General features: G+C 40.3%; 1 protein-coding gene across 7 annotated transcripts in view; it reads right to left on the bottom strand.

The window, feature by feature from the left end:
* Nucleotides 1–18,669, bottom strand: part of CSPP1 (centrosome and spindle pole associated protein 1) — a 121,403-nt gene that overhangs the window by 26,096 nt on the left and 76,638 nt on the right. For 5 of the 7 annotated variants that reach the window (XM_089654272.1, XM_089654276.1, XM_089654277.1 and 2 more), the window contains 11 exons: nucleotides 17,323–17,419; nucleotides 16,748–16,805; nucleotides 13,492–13,506; nucleotides 8,415–8,704; nucleotides 7,882–8,000; nucleotides 6,886–6,976; nucleotides 3,321–3,438; nucleotides 3,055–3,202; nucleotides 2,721–2,858; nucleotides 2,315–2,427; nucleotides 2,075–2,224 (listed from right to left, as the gene is read on the bottom strand). In XM_089654272.1, the coding sequence (XP_089510398.1) occupies nucleotides 2,075–2,224; nucleotides 2,315–2,427; nucleotides 2,721–2,858; nucleotides 3,055–3,202; nucleotides 3,321–3,438; nucleotides 6,886–6,976; nucleotides 7,882–8,000; nucleotides 8,415–8,704; nucleotides 13,492–13,506; nucleotides 16,748–16,805; nucleotides 17,323–17,419 (1,337 nt within the window). The remainder of the gene's footprint in view (nucleotides 1–2,074; nucleotides 2,225–2,314; nucleotides 2,428–2,720; nucleotides 2,859–3,054; nucleotides 3,203–3,320; nucleotides 3,439–6,885; nucleotides 6,977–7,881; nucleotides 8,001–8,414; nucleotides 8,705–13,491; nucleotides 13,507–16,747; nucleotides 16,806–17,322; nucleotides 17,420–18,669) is intronic. The other 2 variants (XM_089654274.1, XM_089654278.1) reach the window with 1 other exon arrangement.

Here is an 18,669-nt window from a genome sequence, read left to right as displayed (position 1 = left end):
CAAATAATATAATATAGATACACCAAATCAAAATAGTCCAATGTGAAATCCAAAAATATGTCCAAAATACGTCCAAAATAAGTCCAATACAGTGTCCAAATTTCAATCTTTTTCTCCAAATATGAAAATTATTCCTCCAAACACGTACCTCGAGAAATAAAAATAAACAATCTAGTGCAATTCAATTAATTAAAGAAAATCACCCCGTGAAACTCCACACTTCACTGCAAAAATTATCAATTTGTGAAAAAAAAAAAAAAATAATATATATATATTTGAATTAAATTTTACCAATCTTATTTTGTAATAGTGCATAAAACACATCAATCCAAAGTGTGCACACTCTATGATCACTGCTACACAGTGAATACCTTCAACCACCACACAATAGTACCAAATACTATTACCCTCTGTGAATGTTATAAGAGCTCTACCAACATTATGGATCAGTAATCCTCCAAAAATCTTCTTTAAGAATATTTTCCAGGTCCTGAGGTGCTGAGTCTAAGTACTAACTGGTGTTCTTCAGAGCTCCTGATGGTGCAGATGGAATTAGCTGTGTGTTAGTACCAGGTCCTTAAGTATGCCCCACCAGGAGATGGGCAAGCCAGGGTTCTGACCCGCCGATCCTCCCCTCACAAGACGAGTCCCTTTTGCTCCTGCCCCCACCTTCACTATCCAGTGGTCTTGAAAATGGACTACTCCAGATGTCTGCTCCCACAGAGCACACTACATAGACAGGAATAGTCCACCCCTGGACTGTGGGGGAGTGCAGTTATCCAGAGGATCAAAGTATCAACTTTGTACTCATTCCTTTTTAAATGGATATAGACAAATGCAAATTAAAAGCAAGTCTTTAGAAACACAATTGATTCCTCCAAACACAGTTATAACATTCACAGAGGGTAATAGTATTTGGTACTATTGTGTGGTGGTTGAAGGTATTCACTGTGTAGCAGTGATCACAGAGTGTGCACACTTTGGATTGATGTGTTTTATGCACTATTACAAAATAAGATTGGTAAAATTTAATTCAAATATATATATATTATTTTTTTTTTTTTTTTTTTTTTCACAAATTGATAATTTTTGCAGTGAAGTGTGGAGTTTCACGGGGTGATTTTCTTTAATTAATTGAATTGCACTAGATTGTTTATTTTTATTTCTCGAGGTACGTGTTTGGAGGAATAATTTTCATATTTGGAGAAAAAGATTGAAATTTGGACACTGTATTGGACTTATTTTGGACGTATTTTGGACATATTTTTGGATTTCACATTGGACTATTTTGATTTGGTGTATCTATATTATATTAGTTGCTATATTTAGGATTTTGAATTTAATTTGGGAATTTATCGTATCACAAAAAGGTTTTTTTTTTATAAAAAAAAACACTTGCCCCATTCTCCAGTATAGACACTCTCAGAACTGTTCTACCCCTCCCTAAATTCACTCATTATCACATAATCACTGATCATGTAAAGCAGGACCTCAGATGGGAAGCCTGGAGAAGGGGAGGGAAGTGATAGGCAGAGCAGGGGAGGAAGCATGCTCACATTCTAAGTTCCTGCTGTAACAGAAACTGCAGGTGCGGACTCACCAGGGGTGCTGCAGCCCCCTGATATTTTTCTTTTGTATTGCACGGCGCTACGGGGTAGCACAGTGCAACTCAAAAAGATTAGTATCAGGCCCCCCCGACAAGTCCGAACCCCCTTTAGTACGCCACTGTGTTTTAGTGGTATGTATATAGCTATTTCTACAACAACATTATAAACAGTTAAAAAAGTTTAGCCATTTTGCAAAAATAATGAAAACAAAGTTATGCAGATGTAACTAAAAAATGTCTCAAACTCTTTTAAAGGATTTCAATGAATACTACAGCATGGGCAGACAAGTTCTTACCTTAAAAGGGTTCCATTTAAGGTAAGAATCATCTTAGTTTTCTGTCCAGAGCAGTCACCATAATTATTATTATTATACAGGACTTATATAGCGCCAACAGTTTGCTCAGTGCTTTACATTATAATTGGACATTTATCTGAACACTGTTGTCAGTCACGTGAAATTTCATTACCTCCTCCTCTTTAAGCAATTTCTTATTCTGCTCCTCTTCATATTCTCGCTGAATTTTGGCTCTTTCATCAGCAAGGCGCTTCTCCTCTCTTTCTTCTTCCAGGCGAATTCTTTCTTTCTCCTGTTCTTCTTTACGTCTTTTCTCTTCAATCTGTTTGTGGAATTATTGTAGATTTTAGATAACGGCCTCACCCAAATCTCTGCAAAAAAAAAGGACTGGCAGCCTGAAGTAACCAGTTACCTGTTGGCGTAAGAAATTCTTGTAGGATTCTTGTTGCTGCATGTGTTGTTCAGTAGGGGGCTCATTGAACACAGTGCCTCTCGCAAACTGAGATGGATTTGCAAACGCAAACCCTGCAAAGACAAACAAACAGAAGGGCTGAACAACTCTATTTGTATTTGTACATACCAAGTCAGGATGAAAGGAGTTTCCAGGTGCAAACACACTCTTCTGGAGTTTAACCAATAAAGCAATCATCTTATTCAGAGTGAGCTCTGTGCAGGCAGAATGTGTGATAGCACCACAGAGAGTGAAGGACATGGATAGCTATGTATAACACTTTTTATATGAATAATTACCCAGCCAGGTTATTTGTTGGTTGTTTCTCTAAGAAAACTGCCTGCTTGTGTTAAACTTCCTGACTTACCTTGTATTTTTCCAGTGGATGATGTGTTATCAGCAAGACTTGTGTCCACTACCACAACAGCCCTCTTGTCTTCAAATGCTCGTAATTCTGGATTCTGATAGGAATTTTCATTCTCTTTATGCATGCGCTTGAGATCAGCTGTAATGAAACAGACTATAATGTTTTTTTACTGAATAAAAGGCAAAGTCCACGTTGTGAATAGACCTCATTAGCAGAAGTTTAAATTACTTCCATATTGTGGCATGCAGGTAAAAAGAAACATTCATGTAAGCTAGTCTGAACTGAGAAGTTCTGCAACACTTGCCCTCAGGATTTTATCTGGATAAACACTTACTGATAAGATTTCCCTTTCCGTCTTTGAGTGGAGCTCCTCCTCCACCTTTACCCCAGGGGTTGTAACTCTTCATTTCAGCTTCCAGCTTAGCATCATATCGTTCCTGTTCTTCCTTCTCTTTTCTGCGCTTTTCATTCCTCTCATTAATCTGCAAAGGACAGGTTCCTTTTCTTTTAATACTGCTGTAGATAATCAGGTTACTGGACATTATATCTCACTGAACTCCAAAAACAGTGGAAGCCACTTAAGAATATATGAAATTATACCTGCCGCTCCAACTCTTTCTGATAGGACTGAGCAGCTTGTCGGTTCTGTTGAGCTTTTTCTTCTGGAAGTAAGCCTAAACTGAGCACTTTTGCAGTCCCCGCTTTCTGATTACTGTCTCTAAAAACACATTAATTGAGCAAAGTTTAGTACATATATAATATAATCCTTTTTTGTTAGATCTGGATAACAGAAGAATGCTTGAGATACTACTTTATTTTCTTTCTCTTTTTTGATAACGGTTTTGGTAGGAAAAATTGCCCATTGGGTATACAGTGGTATGTGTGATCAATAAACAATCATAACTAGATTTTTGTACTTACCATAAAAAACATTTCTTGGAATTCATTGAGGGACACAGGATTATACATCCAACTACAAGAGGATTTAGGCAATGGTAAACAAAAACAATGACCATCAGTTATAACCCCTCCCATTCTAAGCATTCAATGGTTTTCCTGAACTAAGATCATAGCCACAGAGGGGTGGAACCTGTATCATTCAATGAACTCCAAGAAATGGGTTTTATGGTAAGTACAAAAATCCAGTTTTCTTACTTGTTTATTGGGGGACACAGGATTCACAGACATTCAAACATCCAAAAGCAGTCCAACTAAGGGGTGGGCAATGGCAACAAATTGCTAACAGTCCCATATAGCAACAACAAAACTTAAGCAGGCCATACACCAGTAGAATTTTGTTGGAATGTTCCTATGAAAATGCCAAGCAATTGTTCGTCAGATCATTTGATCATGCCATATGTGAGTCAACTAATTTTGTTTGAAAGCCCTTAAAATTTCATCTAGATCTGATACTTGAATGGAATCCCAGACATATAAACAGGTTTCTTTTGTACCTTGAACATACACATTACAATATGCACATACCGGTGAAACTCGAAAAATTAGAATATCATGCAAAAGTTCATTTATTTCAGTAATTCAACTTAAAAGGTGAAACTAATATATGAGATACTCATTACATGCAAAGCAAGATAGTTCACGCTGTGATTTGTCATAATTGTGATGATTATGGCTTACAGCTCATGAAAACCCCAAATCCACAATCTCAGAAAATTAGAATGGAAGCTATCAGCCTGTGGCACTGCTGAGGTGTTATGGAAGACCAGGATGCTTCAATAGCGGCCTTCAGCTCTTCTGCATTGTGCGGTCTCATGTCTCTCATCTTTCTCTTTGCAATGCCCCATAGATTCTCTGTGGGGTTCAGGTCAGGAGAGTTTGCTGGCCAATCAAGCACAGTAATCCCACGGTCAGTGAACTAGATTTTGGCGCTTTTGGCAGTGTGGGCAGGTGCCAAGTCCTGCTGGAAAAGGAAGTCAGCATCCCCATAAAGCTCATCTGCGAAGGAAGCATGAAGTGCTCCAAAATCTCTTGGTAGATGGCTGCGTTGACCCTGGACTTAATGAAGCACAGTGGACCAACACCAGCAGATGACATGGCTCCCCCAAATCAACACAGACTGTGGAAACTTCACACTGGACTTCAAACATCTTGCAGTGTGTGCCTCTCCATTCTTCCTCCATACTCTGGGTCCTTGGTTTCCAAATGAGATGCAAAAGTTGCTCTCATCAGAAAAGAGGACTTTGGACCACTGAGCAACAGACCAGGTTTGTTTTTCTTTAGCCCAGGTAAGACGCTTCTGATGTTGTTTGTTGTTCAGGAGCGGCTTGACAAGAGGAATACGACATTTGAAGCCCATGTCCAGGATCCGTCTGTGTGTGGTGGTTCTTGATGCACTGACTCCAGCCTCAGTCCACTCCTTGTGAAAGTCCCCAACACTTTTGAATGGCCTTTTCCTGACAATCCTCTCCAGGCTGCGGTCATCCCTGCTGCTTGTGCACCTTTTTCTTCCACACTTTTCCCTTCCACATAACTTTCTATTAATGTGCTTTGATACAGCACTTTGGGAACATCCAACTTCTTTTGCAATTACCTTTTGAAACTTTCCCTCCTTATGGAGGGTGTCAATGATGGTTTTCTGCACAACTGTCAGGTCAGCAGTCTTTCCCATGATTGTGATTCCTACTGAACCAGACTGAGAGACCATTTAAAGACTCAGGAACCCTTTACAGGTGTTATGGCTTAATTAGCATATTAGAGTGGGACACTTTGAGCCTAGAATATTGCACCTTTTCACAATATTCTAATTTTCTGAGATTGTGGATTTGGGGTTTTCATGAGATATAAGCCACAATCATCACAATTATGACAAATCACGGCTTGAACTATCTTGCTTTGCATGTAATGAGTCTATCTCATATATTAGTTTCACCTTTTAAGTTGCATTACTGAAATAAATGAACTTTTGCACGATATTCTAATTTTTTGAGTTTCACCTGTATGTCAGGAATAAAAAACAAATTCATAGTTACAATTTTATTAGTTCAAAAAATATATTCCATCCCTTATTATCTTGCCACTACGGTCAAAATGATCATTGATTTGACCCCACAAACTACATCCAGACAGTGGAGCAAAATCTCTTTCTGATGGAACTGGAGCCAGGACAGAACAATGCAACAAACAATGTCCTGGTTGAGGATAAAGGACAAATCTGCCTTGGAAAGAAGAGAGGTTCTGGGCTTCAACGCCACCTTGTGGTTCCTTTCAGGACAAAACTACCAGCTCAGAAACACTCCTTGGAAGTGACAGAGTCAAGGAAGGCAGTCCTGTGAGTAAGAGTGTAAAGCTGAATATCCCTGATAGGTTATAAAATAGTTTTTTGAAGTGCCAATACAACCAACTGAGATCCCAAGGGGAATCAGATGAATGCACAGAAGGAGGTACACAAAAGTTCAGTGGGGTCCAGGAACAGCCTCCAAAGCCATTGGTGAAGATACACCCATCCAGATGGCTGCATGTAGCGACCAGCTTAAGTAGTGTGTAGGAAAATGTTAACTGAAGAAAAATGTTTACTTGGAGAAAAAAGGAAAAAAATGGCTTGTAAAAATGGTTAAACACTTCTCACCCATCCTCCTAGAACACTACTAATTGAGACATGCTGGAAATGGGAGGGGTTATACCAGCTGCTTTGCTTGCCTGTGTACAATGTCTCCTGTTGGTGGCAGTATAACCCAACTGTTTCTATCCTGTGCCCTGTATAGTCTGTTTTAACATGCAAGTTAGGGCTCATTCACACTAGCTGTTGGGAATTGGTAAAGTTCTGAAGTTGAGCTGTGATTTACCACCCCCAGCCACTACCCCCTTTAGTTACTGGGGGTGTGCACATTCATGGCTTTGATTCATGGCTGTGGCAGAATACAACCCGTTCAAGTAAATGCGGCAGCTCTGCAAGTGCCCCTCAACCACTTGCAAAGCATAAGATTGTAGCGCGCTAGTGCTGCAAACAAGGGGTTAAATCAAGCAGTGAGGAGTCGATACAACACCTCCTCACTGCCTATCAAATGCTTTCTAAAAAGCAATCTGAACACAGATCACTCTTCAGACTCCAAAGCTCAAGTGAACAAGCCCCTATTTTAACATTTATGCAGATATCCAAATTATGATGAGGTTGGATTTACCAAACTGCCTGTTTTCAGTTACTTACACAGTGTGATCCTCTGGATAAGCCTGGATGGGATACATAGAGGGCATGTTGACACCTTGAGCTGTCTGTGCGACCATCATGCCTGCAGGATCTATATGAGGAAAAATTCTCACATGAGCTTATCAGAAAAAAAACAACAAAAATTACACAAACAAAAAGCAGTGATGATGTATGTACCTTTAGTACATCAGTAATTTTACTGCAGTTAGATTAGTGTGAAATCATTTGTGATTACTGTATGGGTCACTGCACTTTGCACCATGAAGAAGGTTGTTAGAGTAAATTTAAGGCAGACCTTCACCCCAAAACGAAAGTTGTTGCTATAGTCTTCCTCTCCTAAGTGGCTATCTAAACTGCAGCTTTTTTTTCACAGGAAGCAAGTACCTGACAAGTACCAGCTACCACTTCCTTTTTTTTTTTGAATCAGGTAATTTTTATTAAACAATTTATCATTTAAAAACAAAAAATTATACAGAGAAACATTTCCATGGTACAAGTAGCAATATTACTGTTACATCCAAAGTAAAAAAAAAGATACAGAGTACAGATAAAACATACTATCTTTAGATCATGCCAAACCAGATTTAAGGAACCTCGAGTTAGGCAGGCCATAGACGGGCCGTTTATCGGCCGAATTGTCGTTGCCGATGCTGCCACCAATGTCTGCGAAAAACGTCCGTTTTTCATGGAGTTTCCAGCATGACCGATAAAAATAAATGAAAAGATCCGCGAAAAACGGCCACACTATTGGCGTGAATATCGGCCGATTGTTCGTGTGGATGAAAATTCGGCCGATAAACGACCCGTCTATGGCCTGCATTTAAGTAATTTTTTCACAGTGATTACTACCATATCAGAAGTTGTCCAAGAGTTCAATTATAGAACTAACCACTTATACAATACATCTCAGTTAGCTCCCACTTCCTTAATCCTGTGAGGACACTTATTCACATCTTGGATAATGTATGCAAGGGCACCTGGAAAAAGTTCACTTACAGTAAGCTAGATTTGGATCCAGTGGGTTCCTGGCACCATAGTAATAATAGGCATCATCATAAGGTGTCCGATAATTGTCTACCAAGATTGGTGGTTGAGGTGGAGGAACCACTGCAGTCCTACAACAATGACAAAACTATGTTAGATAAAATGTAACGTTTAGTTTAGCATAATTTCCTAACTCGGGATAATGTTACCGCTGCTACCTGAAAGTCAGCCGCATAACAGAAATAAATTGTGCATAATTATATTTAGAACCTGTAAAGTAAAAGCTTTTCAGCATTCTGGTATTTTACATCTGACCACAGTAATTTACAGAATTAACAAATCTAGCCTACCAGTATAAGTAAGCACATGTCAGAAAATAATTGTGGCAATTATCATTCTTATAAAGGTATTACACAATGTCATTGTTTTGGTCTGGAACAAGGGCCTACTTTACTGAAACCAAATCTATACTGCATACACATATAAGGAACACAAGACAGGCTTCTGAGACTGGCCAGGTATATGACAGTGAATAAAATAGCTACCTGGGGGCAACTATTTCCCCTAGTGTGCTGGATATTCCTCTGTGGAAATCCTCTTGTGCTGGATTGTAGGCTACAGGATATCCACTTCCAGTTACAGCTGGCTCAGGGATAGGTGTCTGGAAAGCCACTCTTGGTCTTTCAGGTGGAGCCTTCTCTTCAATGACAGGCTTATTCTGAACCCTTCTGCTTGTCTTCTCTGAGTCAATTAGAACCCCAGGTCGAAAGGGAACATTTCTATCAGGCATTTCGTACTGACGATCTATTGCTCCAAACTGCCTCAGCCTGTCCGGCTTTAAGAGAAGGAAAACAGAGACTTTTATGAAAATAATATAATTAGATTTAGGGATAATGAAAATAACAGTTAAAGCAATGTGTTCTGTATGCATTATCCTACATACTGTATTATACTGTATATGTACTGTATTAAACCTTATTTTACAATCACTGCCATTTACTAAAAAAACACAAACATTTTTCAAGAACTAAAGGTCCAGAAGACGTTCGTTTTCTGTATCACTTTAAAAGTCATTTTCTCCTGAAATTATTCTACTAAACAGAACTTTACTTGTTCTGAAATTGCCCAAGATAACAACAGCATTAAAGCACAGTACAAGTACCTATGTAAAAAAAGAAGCAAACTCTCAAAGCTGTGTTAAAGAAAGGCAGCCAGAAGGCAAATGACTAGTCACCAATATTCTCATTAGCTGATGTTTTCACGTTACACCCTGCACAGGGGCTTTAACCAAGGAATAAGCCCAATAGGCCTCTGAAATAGCACGGCAGAAATGTGTTCCTTGATGATGCCCAGGTCAGAGACTTCTCCACACCAGATTTTGGAAAAAACAAAATGCACCGCACAACATATTTTCAGGATAAAGTTTATGGTCTTTACACCAGGTGAAACAAGTCTTCTGTTTACAGTGGTATACTTTCCTGGAGGTCAAGGAGCTTTGAGGAGAACAGAAATCACAGAATCAGAAACATACGTTTTCCTCAGAACTTGGACAGCCATGCAGTCAATACCAGCAACTATAAGAGGGATTGAAGATCTGACCCTGCAACAGTTAAATCTGGCCAAACTTTAAGAGCCCACAGCTCACCTGCAAAGAGGTTTGCAATGTCGGTATACCGCGTTTTTCTTGGCCAAGCCGGCACAAACAGAATCACTATCCACGTCTATCCTACACAAAAGAGGTAAAAGTTGAAGTGGAGGGAAAGCATGAATCAGGAAAAACTGAGTCACCAGAGCATTAAATGCCCAAGGATTCCTGGTTCTGGACACCAATCTTCTCATTTTACTTTTGAATCCAGACATTAAGAGAACATCATCTAGCATCCCTCAGCACAAATCTCTGCAAACACCTCCAGGTGAATAAAAGTCCATTCTCCTGAATTCAAAAGCTGAAGGTTAAGAAAATCTTTACAATTTTCCATAACAGGGAAGTGCACAGATGAAAGGGCCAGAGCGTGAAGTTCTGCAAAAAAACAAGATTCAAGTCTGTTTTCTCCTCTATGGTCAATGTATGACACAGCCATTGCATTGTCCGACTGCAGCCTCACAGGGAGACCCCTGAATGGCCAGCAGTTTCAGGATGTCCACTCTCAAGCAACATGAAAAAGGAAGCCGCTCTTCATTAAAAGCCTTGCATATATTTATTGAAATATTCCATGCACAAGCCAGGATGTTGATTGGCAACTTCTGCACCTCTGATGACCACGTTCTCTGAACTTACAGGTTCTCCACAACACCTCCCCAGCCTAACAGGCTGGCATCCTCTGTGAAGGCCTTCCAATTCATTGGAAGGATTTTCCTGTATCCAGCATCTGCATGGATATCCACCATTCCAGAGCTGATGTGGTCTTGGGGGTCATGTGTATTTGTAGATACATACAGATCCTGAATAGTGGGATTTTCCATCGACTTTGGGGATCCCACTTGGACTTGAACAGACAGGCATTTCACCTACAGGAGTAGTACATTTGACTGAACCATATTGAGGACTAATCCTAGGTAATCTAGCTGTTGAGTCAGAACCAAAGCCGACTTCTGAAGTTTCAGTACCTAGTCGAACCTCCAAAATATGTATCACCTGCTGGACATTGGACGTCAGTTTCTAAGCTTACTGCTTCTTTAGACACAAGTCATCCAGGTAACCTACAATGGGGGTACCCTGGGTCCTCAACAACCAGAGACCACACCTTAGTAAACACTATGGGGCTGTGAGCAGGCCGAAAGGAGAGGCCAGAAAATTAATAGCGGTGATCCTCATTGCATTAGAAACTGTTGTCAAGGCAGGAAAATCGGGATGTGCATGTAGCCATCCTTGATATCCACTAATGCCAGGAAGCCCTTTTGATGAAGCATAGCAGTCACCGACTCCATTCTGCATCTTTGAGTTTTCAGGAACTCATTGAGCCAGGATAGGCCAGACATCTCTGTTTGACTTTGAAACTGCTAACAGGTTTGAATAGAAGCTGAGAGACCTCTCCTCTGCTGTCCCTTTGAGACAGCAGCCAAAAAGGCCAATTGAAGTCCTTCCATCTGTGCAAGTGGCGCACCCATTCATTGTGAGGAGGATTTGCCTCAAACAGTGGATAACTTTGGGTTCAAATTCTTCTGAGATGAAGAATTTTTTTAACTTAGAGCTCCAGGCTGGTTGCTTACAACAGAAACTCTTTTCGGATTACAAAGGCGTCACTAGTTTCTGAGCTGTCACGTTCACCTTATTCTTTAGGGACAAGGAAGTACCTTTCCCCACAATCACCTTCTGAATGAAGGCACCCAAGATGGTCCAAACAGGAGCTCGCCCTCAAAAGGCAGTCTTTCAATATGCTTCTTACAGGAAAATTCTGCTGACCAACACTTAGGCCATAGGATCCTTCTCATGTGGAAAGACATGGTATCCACTCATGAAAGCTGGCTTAAGGAATCTTCTACTACATCCACCAAAAAGCTCAAGGTTCCCAGAAAGTCATCCAGGATCTGCCAAAGGGCAGGACCTTCTGCTTCTGAAACGAAGCATACACTTTTTGTAGGACCTGCCAAATTCCCACTGCAGCAACCGCAGACTGCACAGCCACTCCTACCAGAGAGAAGGATGCCTTGAAAGGGCTGCCAACCTCATATCTGTGGAATCTTTAAAGACCAAGACGTCCTCCACTGGAACCATCAGGATCTTGTTTAAGTGGTAAATAGTTGGGTCAACTGGAGGAGACACCCAATTTTTTGTATAATTCCACCTCTATAGTATGGGGTACTAATGAGCAAAATGCTTTGGTGGCAAAAACACCTCCTCTGGGTAAGACCAATTAGCATAAATTTCTTGTCAGGGTGCACTGAAAAAGACCTGGGATATTTTGGCGGCCAACAGGATCCAAAACCAGGGACTCTTGGGGAAGAAGCTTTCAGCAGCAGTGACTTAAGGTTAGTACATACCACATCTGCAAGGAAGCTCACCTTGGTCTTCTGGGACCAAGGCGTCCTGGAACCTGAGATTCCTCTTGAGAGGATTCATCCATAAAGAATTTCCTGATCCTCAACAGCTTCCATCTCTTCCTCATCTTGAGAAGTTTCCTTCGGCACCTCATCCTACATCAAATAGGGAGGAGAAGGAGAGTGGCCAAGCTTGTGTCCCAGGCATTCTAAAGTCCAGGTAAGGCTGCAGAAAATTGTGCTTTTGAACTGTGGAAATACCAGACAAGGGCAGTGATTCAAAACTAATCAGAGAGAGCCATTGCAGGGCAAAATGTGCAGGGGGGTCTTCCCTAACTGAGAAATTTGGGAGTTCATCCCATTGTTCTACCCCCCCCCCCCCCACACACACACCTCTATGCCTTGTATAACTTGTGGAGGGTTAAAAAAGCCTGAACCCAGAGGTAAGCAACCACCCAGCTGAGAGGCGTGTCAGAATTAGCCTGAACACCATTGTGACAGTCACCCCAGGTAGCTGTCAAGTGTTCCAATACTTGAGGCACTGACAAGGGCTCAAGGGCTGCTGTGTAAGGCTGGAGGCAGATTGCACTGATTGTTCAAACAGTGCGGGCTGATTTCCCCAAACAATGTAGGCTCAAACAGCTCAGTCCACATGGTACTGTGCCCAGGATCTATGTAAAATGGCAGACATGTGAGATGACATCATGGCAGGCACTTTTTGAACTCTGCCCACCACGGCTGCAGTGCCAAAAATAAAGAACTACACAGAAAAGCCCCAATCACAAATGACAATGTCAGATGAAAACTGTCTTTTAGCCCATTGAACACAAAGGCTCACCAGTCCCGTCACAGGGCCCGCAAACCCATCACAGCAGGTTCCTTGCTCATGACCTGTAAAGCATCCTACCAGTTAGGTCACAAGGTACACTGTACACTAAAGATTGCTGCCAGCAGGGTCCAGCACCAAACAACAGGCCATTTACCCTCCTGGGTTCGGGGTCAAAGTGACCAACCAATCCAGTTAAGGCCCACCTCTGCCCCACCAGGGAAATATTGAACAGGACAATGCTCACTAGAGAACAAAGGAAATGCATCAATTGCCTTTAAATACTAGTTTAAAAAAACTGAGTCTTAGCTGAGCTGGGAGAGGTTATGCCTGGGTGGATGTTCCTGCCTTTTTGTGGCTAGTATCCATTCACCTGAGGGTGGTAGCATAACCAAAGTAGTCATGTATATGAACTCCCCTGTGTCCTATAATGTATGTGTTATATTTGGATATAACTTGCAGGGTCTGCAGAAACTGTAGAAGAATATGGTGTAGTTACTTAGCTCTAGTTGGAGCAGTAAGAATTTTACACAGTGACTTGTATTTTTTTGCCACCTGCTGTATATCAAAAGGTTTGATTTAATTTTCTCTGTTACTGTAGATCTTCCTAGTAGTACTATGTCATTGAGATCCTCTGTTTTACAGGCAGTTTAAAGATTTTATGCAATCCATGCAGATGTTAAAAACATGCGTCAGTCTATGTTGTCCAAACTGCTACAGGCATGCAAGGAAAGAGAAAAGGTAAGAAACTGAAGATTTGGAACAAATCTTCATAGCAAAAAGAATGTAATATTTTGAAGAAAACAAAATCTATTTACCTCTTCTTCATTTAGCTAGAAAAAGCATTTAAGAAAATTAGGAAACACCTATTTATATACAAAACACAGCACACTAGAATTAAAGACCCAATACTGTATTGGTCTATACCCAAATCTGAAAAATCATAAATGTATATTAGAAGCATTAGCTAGAACTTCTACATTGAAGTTACGTGGCTCTGTCAGCATGCTCATTCCATTAGGCAAAGCCCAAACAAGTCTTATTGGTGAAGGCAAAGGAGATCCTCAAAAACTAGGGCACCCTAGCCTCCTACAAGTGCTCTGGGAAAAGCAGATATCTGCCATTATGGCTTACCAGCAGGGCCTTCATGTTTTTAGGAATTCTAATTAGTACAAGCAACTTTCCTTCCAATCAGAAATACAAGAACACTGACAGACTTAAATACTGATAACTGCACAGCAAAAGCTTAGATGTTCTTTTTTCTATTTCTCATAAACTTGTAACTTGCAAATTTGTGTTAGGAGGGGATTTAAGCTGGGAGGGGAGATTGGAGGACAAATATTTGTGCTGGGGAGAGGGTAGGAGAGCAAAGATTTTTGCTGGGAGGGGGGATATGTACTGGGAGGAGAGGGATTTTTTTGGCTGGGGAGAATTTTGGTTTGCAGAGGAAATTTATGATTGGGGGGGTGAGCATGCAGATTATTGCTGATTTTTTTTTTTTGGTGGGGAGGGGGATTTTCGCTGAGACATAATTCTCACACAGTGTGGGGGGCAGTTTGTTATCTTTGCCCTGGGCGATAGATGACCTTTTCACAACACCGATCCAAATTACACCTCCCAAGAAATGGCGGTATAGGGATGTAGGGGGTGTTTTGAAAGAGGCAGAATGGTTCTTTTTTGTGGGATGGAGGAGGAAAAATTCCCCTTGAAACACCGGCAACAGCATGCATGAAGGCTGAGATCGGTATAGCAGGAGTCTGCACGGTCATCAGCTTTCTTACTATAGGAAAACCAGCTACATGCATGTAGCTCTAAGATGATATAGACACAGAATCATGAAAGTAGAACAAGTGATCTGCAGACAGAGTATACTTTATAATTAGGCCATCTCTACTTACTGTAGAACTGATTAAAATTTAACTGAATATACTAACTAAAACAGAAAGTAAAGATCTGTGATATTTCAGTGCAGAACAGAAAATAACTGAATGGTACATTATTTAAGCAAAAATACAGTATTTCAAGTTTGCTGATAGTAATACATAATCTGTATTTATCCTCAAGTAAATATCAAGGGATTCTTGTTTTCATATTGGGAGGGTATTGACAATAAACACCTACATTTTTAGGGACATCTGAAAAACTTACATATACTGTGTAATGGGGGGCATGGTAAGTGTCTGATGTTATTGGGAGGTTATTAAGAGGTATAAAATATGATAGTAATAGGTTCACACTAGCTATGAATATTAGGTATAGAACTCTAAAAATTAGGTGGTTTAAATAATCCCTGCACAGATATATTGAAAGATGTGTGCATTGCACTGCGGGTAGTGAGCCCCTACGCTCTGACTTGCAGCACGATTGGCATCTGCATACCAAAACTGGAAGTTTAACAACATACACATGAGCAATTTTAATTAGGCAGAGGAAATTGCAAGTACCACATCTTATATCACGTAAACTGGCTTCCACTTTAAACACCCCGGTAAACACATCTAACACTCTAAAACTACAACATTTATACAGTGAGGAAAATAACTATTTTATCCCCTGCAGATTTTGTAAGTTTGTCCACTAACAAAGAAATGAAGGGTCTATAATTTTTATCATAGGTGTATTTTAAATGATAGAGACAGAATAAGACAAAACAGAATAAGAAAAAACAAATTATACAAATGTTATAAATTGAGTTGCAGTTCAGTGAGTAAAATAAGTATTTCATCCCCAAGCAAAACATGACTTAGTACTTGGTGGAGAAACCCCAGTTGGCAAGCACAGAGATAAGATGTTTCTTAGTTGGCTACCAGAAGGGCACACATCTCAGGAGGGATTTTGGTCCACTCTTCTTTACAGATCTTCTCTAAATCCTTAAGATTTCTTGGCTGTCGCTTGGCAACTTGAATTTTCAGCTACCTCCATAAATTTTCTATAGGATTAAGGTCTGCAGACTGGCTAGGCCACTCCATGACCTTAATGTGCTTCTTCTTGAGCCACTTCTTTGTTGCCTTGGCAGTATGTTTTGGGTCATTGTCATGCTGGAAGATCCATCCATGACCCATCTTCAGTATTCTGGCTGAGGGAAGAAGGTTCTTATCCAAGATTTTACAATACATGGCCCCGTCCATTGGCCCCTCAAAGCGGCAAAGTCAGCCTTTACCTGTAACAGAGAAAAAGCCCCAAAGCATAATGTTTCCACCTCCGTGTTTGACTGTAGGGATGGTGTTCTTAGGGTCATAGTAAGCACTTTCCTTCCTTCAAACACGGCGAGTCAAGTTAATGTCAAAGAGCTTAGTTTTTGTTTCATCTGACCACAACACGTTCTCCCAATCCTTCTCTGAATCATTTAGATGTTCATTGGCAAACTTCAGATGGGCCTGTGCATGTGCTTTCTTGAGGGGGACCTTGCGGGCTCTGCAGGATTTCAATCCATGGCGGCGTATTGTGTTACTAATGGTTTGTTTGGTGACTGTGGTCCCAACTGCCTTTAGATCATTATCAAGCTCCTCCCATGCAGTTCTGGGCTGATCCCTTACTTTTCTCATTATCTGAGGTACAATCTTGCATGGAGCTCCAGACCTAGGGCGATTGATGGTTATTTTGTATTTCTTCCATTTGTAAATAATCACTCCAACAGTTGTCGCCTTCTCACCAAGTTTCTTGCTGATGGTCTTGTAGCCCATTCCAGCCTTGTGCAGGTCTACAATCTTGACCCTTAAGTCCTTTGACAGCTCTTTGGTCTTGCTCATGGTGGTGCCCGTTAGGACCACCTCCTTAAATTGACAGGACTAATCTGTGTACTACATAGCCAGTGTGTGGGAGCCAGAATTATTTTTGGTAGGCAGGGGATCAAATACTTACTTTACTCACCGAACTGCAACTCAGTTTTTTAACATTTGTATCACCTATGATAAAAAAATTATAGACCCTTCATTTCTTTGTAAGTGGGCAAACTTACAAAATCAGCAGTAATTATGTTCCCCACTGTAAACCTGCAAGTATGTGTATGCAATGAGACAGAAAACAATCAACAGAGTTACATACTAACAAATCAAAACAGACAAATCGACTCACCTGCTTCTCAGGATCTATCGCACCAGATGCTGCAACTTTCAGCCCCAGCTCTTTTTCCCTAGAAAAACATGTATACATTTGAAAAAAAATAGATGCAAATGACCCGATCTCCCTACGGCTGCTAGCTGGTCTATAAGTAATTACAGATTTTTTTTACCCGACTGTTCACCCCGACGCCAGTCAGCTGGGTGAGGTTGGAAGTTCCCAATGTACATGGTACTGGCTCTGGATCCAGCCACATCAGGTGACTGTATATGTTAAACCAGCCCCCAATGGTCACTTGTAATAATCTGAATTTCTATTTTTGAAATGATGTAACAGTTTTGCGATTCCTCTCAGGATTTACTTGATATTTCACTATTTACACCTCCCTGCCACATTAGAAGTGTCAGGCTGATTGTGAGGCTCCTGACTCATTCTCTTTAACGCCAACCTACCCTAAAAGAAATCCAATCTCATCTTTTCCAAAACATCTGTCCACCTACTTGCATTCAAAAGCTGTTATCATTTCAAGGCTATACATTAATTTACCAGTAGTTTGTTTTAGTTAAGAACAAAAGAGTAAAAACATGTACCTTCTTTTGTTTCTCTGTTGTTCTGCCATTTGCTCCTGAAGTTCCTGTCTATAACGTTCCTTTCTTCTCTTTAGAGCCTCATCTTCATTGGACCCACCTAAGGAAATGTTTAAAAAAGAAAATTCTCTTCAATTTCCACTAAAAGTGTATGTACCCTAACCCCAAAAATTGATGTCTGTGAATATTTAAAAAAAAACTCTTTTAAAAAGAAACTTCATATATCCCATGCAAATAAACATATTATTACCTCCTTAATCTGATCCATAAATTGTCTCAAATGCATTATTTCTCCTTCACAACAGCAGCCTAAGCATATCATAGAGTGCTGTTACTGGTCTGCAAGCCCTCTTTTTTTTCTCTAACTCCTCCCCTTGGCCACTGACATGCCGTTAGGTCCATATATATATGGACACAGGCAAAAATTTTAGTTTTTTCAGGTATTTACCAAAACATATTCAAGCTATAGTTATATAATGGATATGGGCTGAAAGTGCACACTCTCAGTATTAATTTGAGGGTATGTACATCCAAATTGGAGGAAGGGTTTAGGAATTACAACTCTTAAGAGTAGCCATCCCCCCTTTTCAAGGGACCAAAAGTAATTTGACAATTGAATATAATCATAAATAAAATGTTCATTTTTAATATTTTGTTGGGAATCCTTTACTGGCAATGACTGCCTGAAGTCTGGAACCCATGGACATTACCAAAGGCTGGGTTACCTCCTTTCTGATGCTTTGCCAGGCTCTAACTGCAGCCATCTTCAGTTGTTCTTTTTGGGTCTTTCTGGCTTTAGTTTTGCCTTTCAAGTGAAATGCATGCTCAGTTGGGTTGAGATCAGGTGATTGACTCTCAACAAAATATTAAAAATGAACATTTTATTTATGATTATATTCAACTGTCCAATTACTTTTGGTCCCATGAAAAAGGGGGGATGGCTACTCTTAAGAGCTGTAATTCCTAAACCCTTCCTCCAAATGGGATATACATACCCTCAAATTAAACCTGAGAGTGTGCACTTTCAGCCCGTATCCATTATAGAACTATAGCTTGAATATGTTTTGGTAAATACCTGAAAAAACTAAAATTGTGCCTGTGTCCAAATATATATAGACCTACTGTAACTGTATGCAGAAAGCAGTAACATATAATGTTACAGGTAGAGATGAAGTATCTTAGACATGACTAGGTCACCAAGGAGCAGATTCTACTCACTGATTATGCACCAGTGAGTTGTGCGATAAAAATATTATAACCATAGGAATATTTACAGAAAAACAAACATGTTAGAAAACTTCTAGGATTCTTCCATGCATGGAATGTACTGTATACGTGTCTGTGTAGTTG

This window comes from Staurois parvus, unplaced genomic scaffold (assembly GCF_062004578.1).
Source record: "Staurois parvus isolate SC_StPar_1 unplaced genomic scaffold, SC_StPar_1.0 ptg000748l, whole genome shotgun sequence".
Lineage (NCBI taxonomy): Eukaryota > Metazoa > Chordata > Amphibia > Anura > Ranidae > Staurois > Staurois parvus.
Note: the sequence above shows the minus strand (reverse complement) of the source record. Positions and strands in the feature narration are given on the sequence as shown.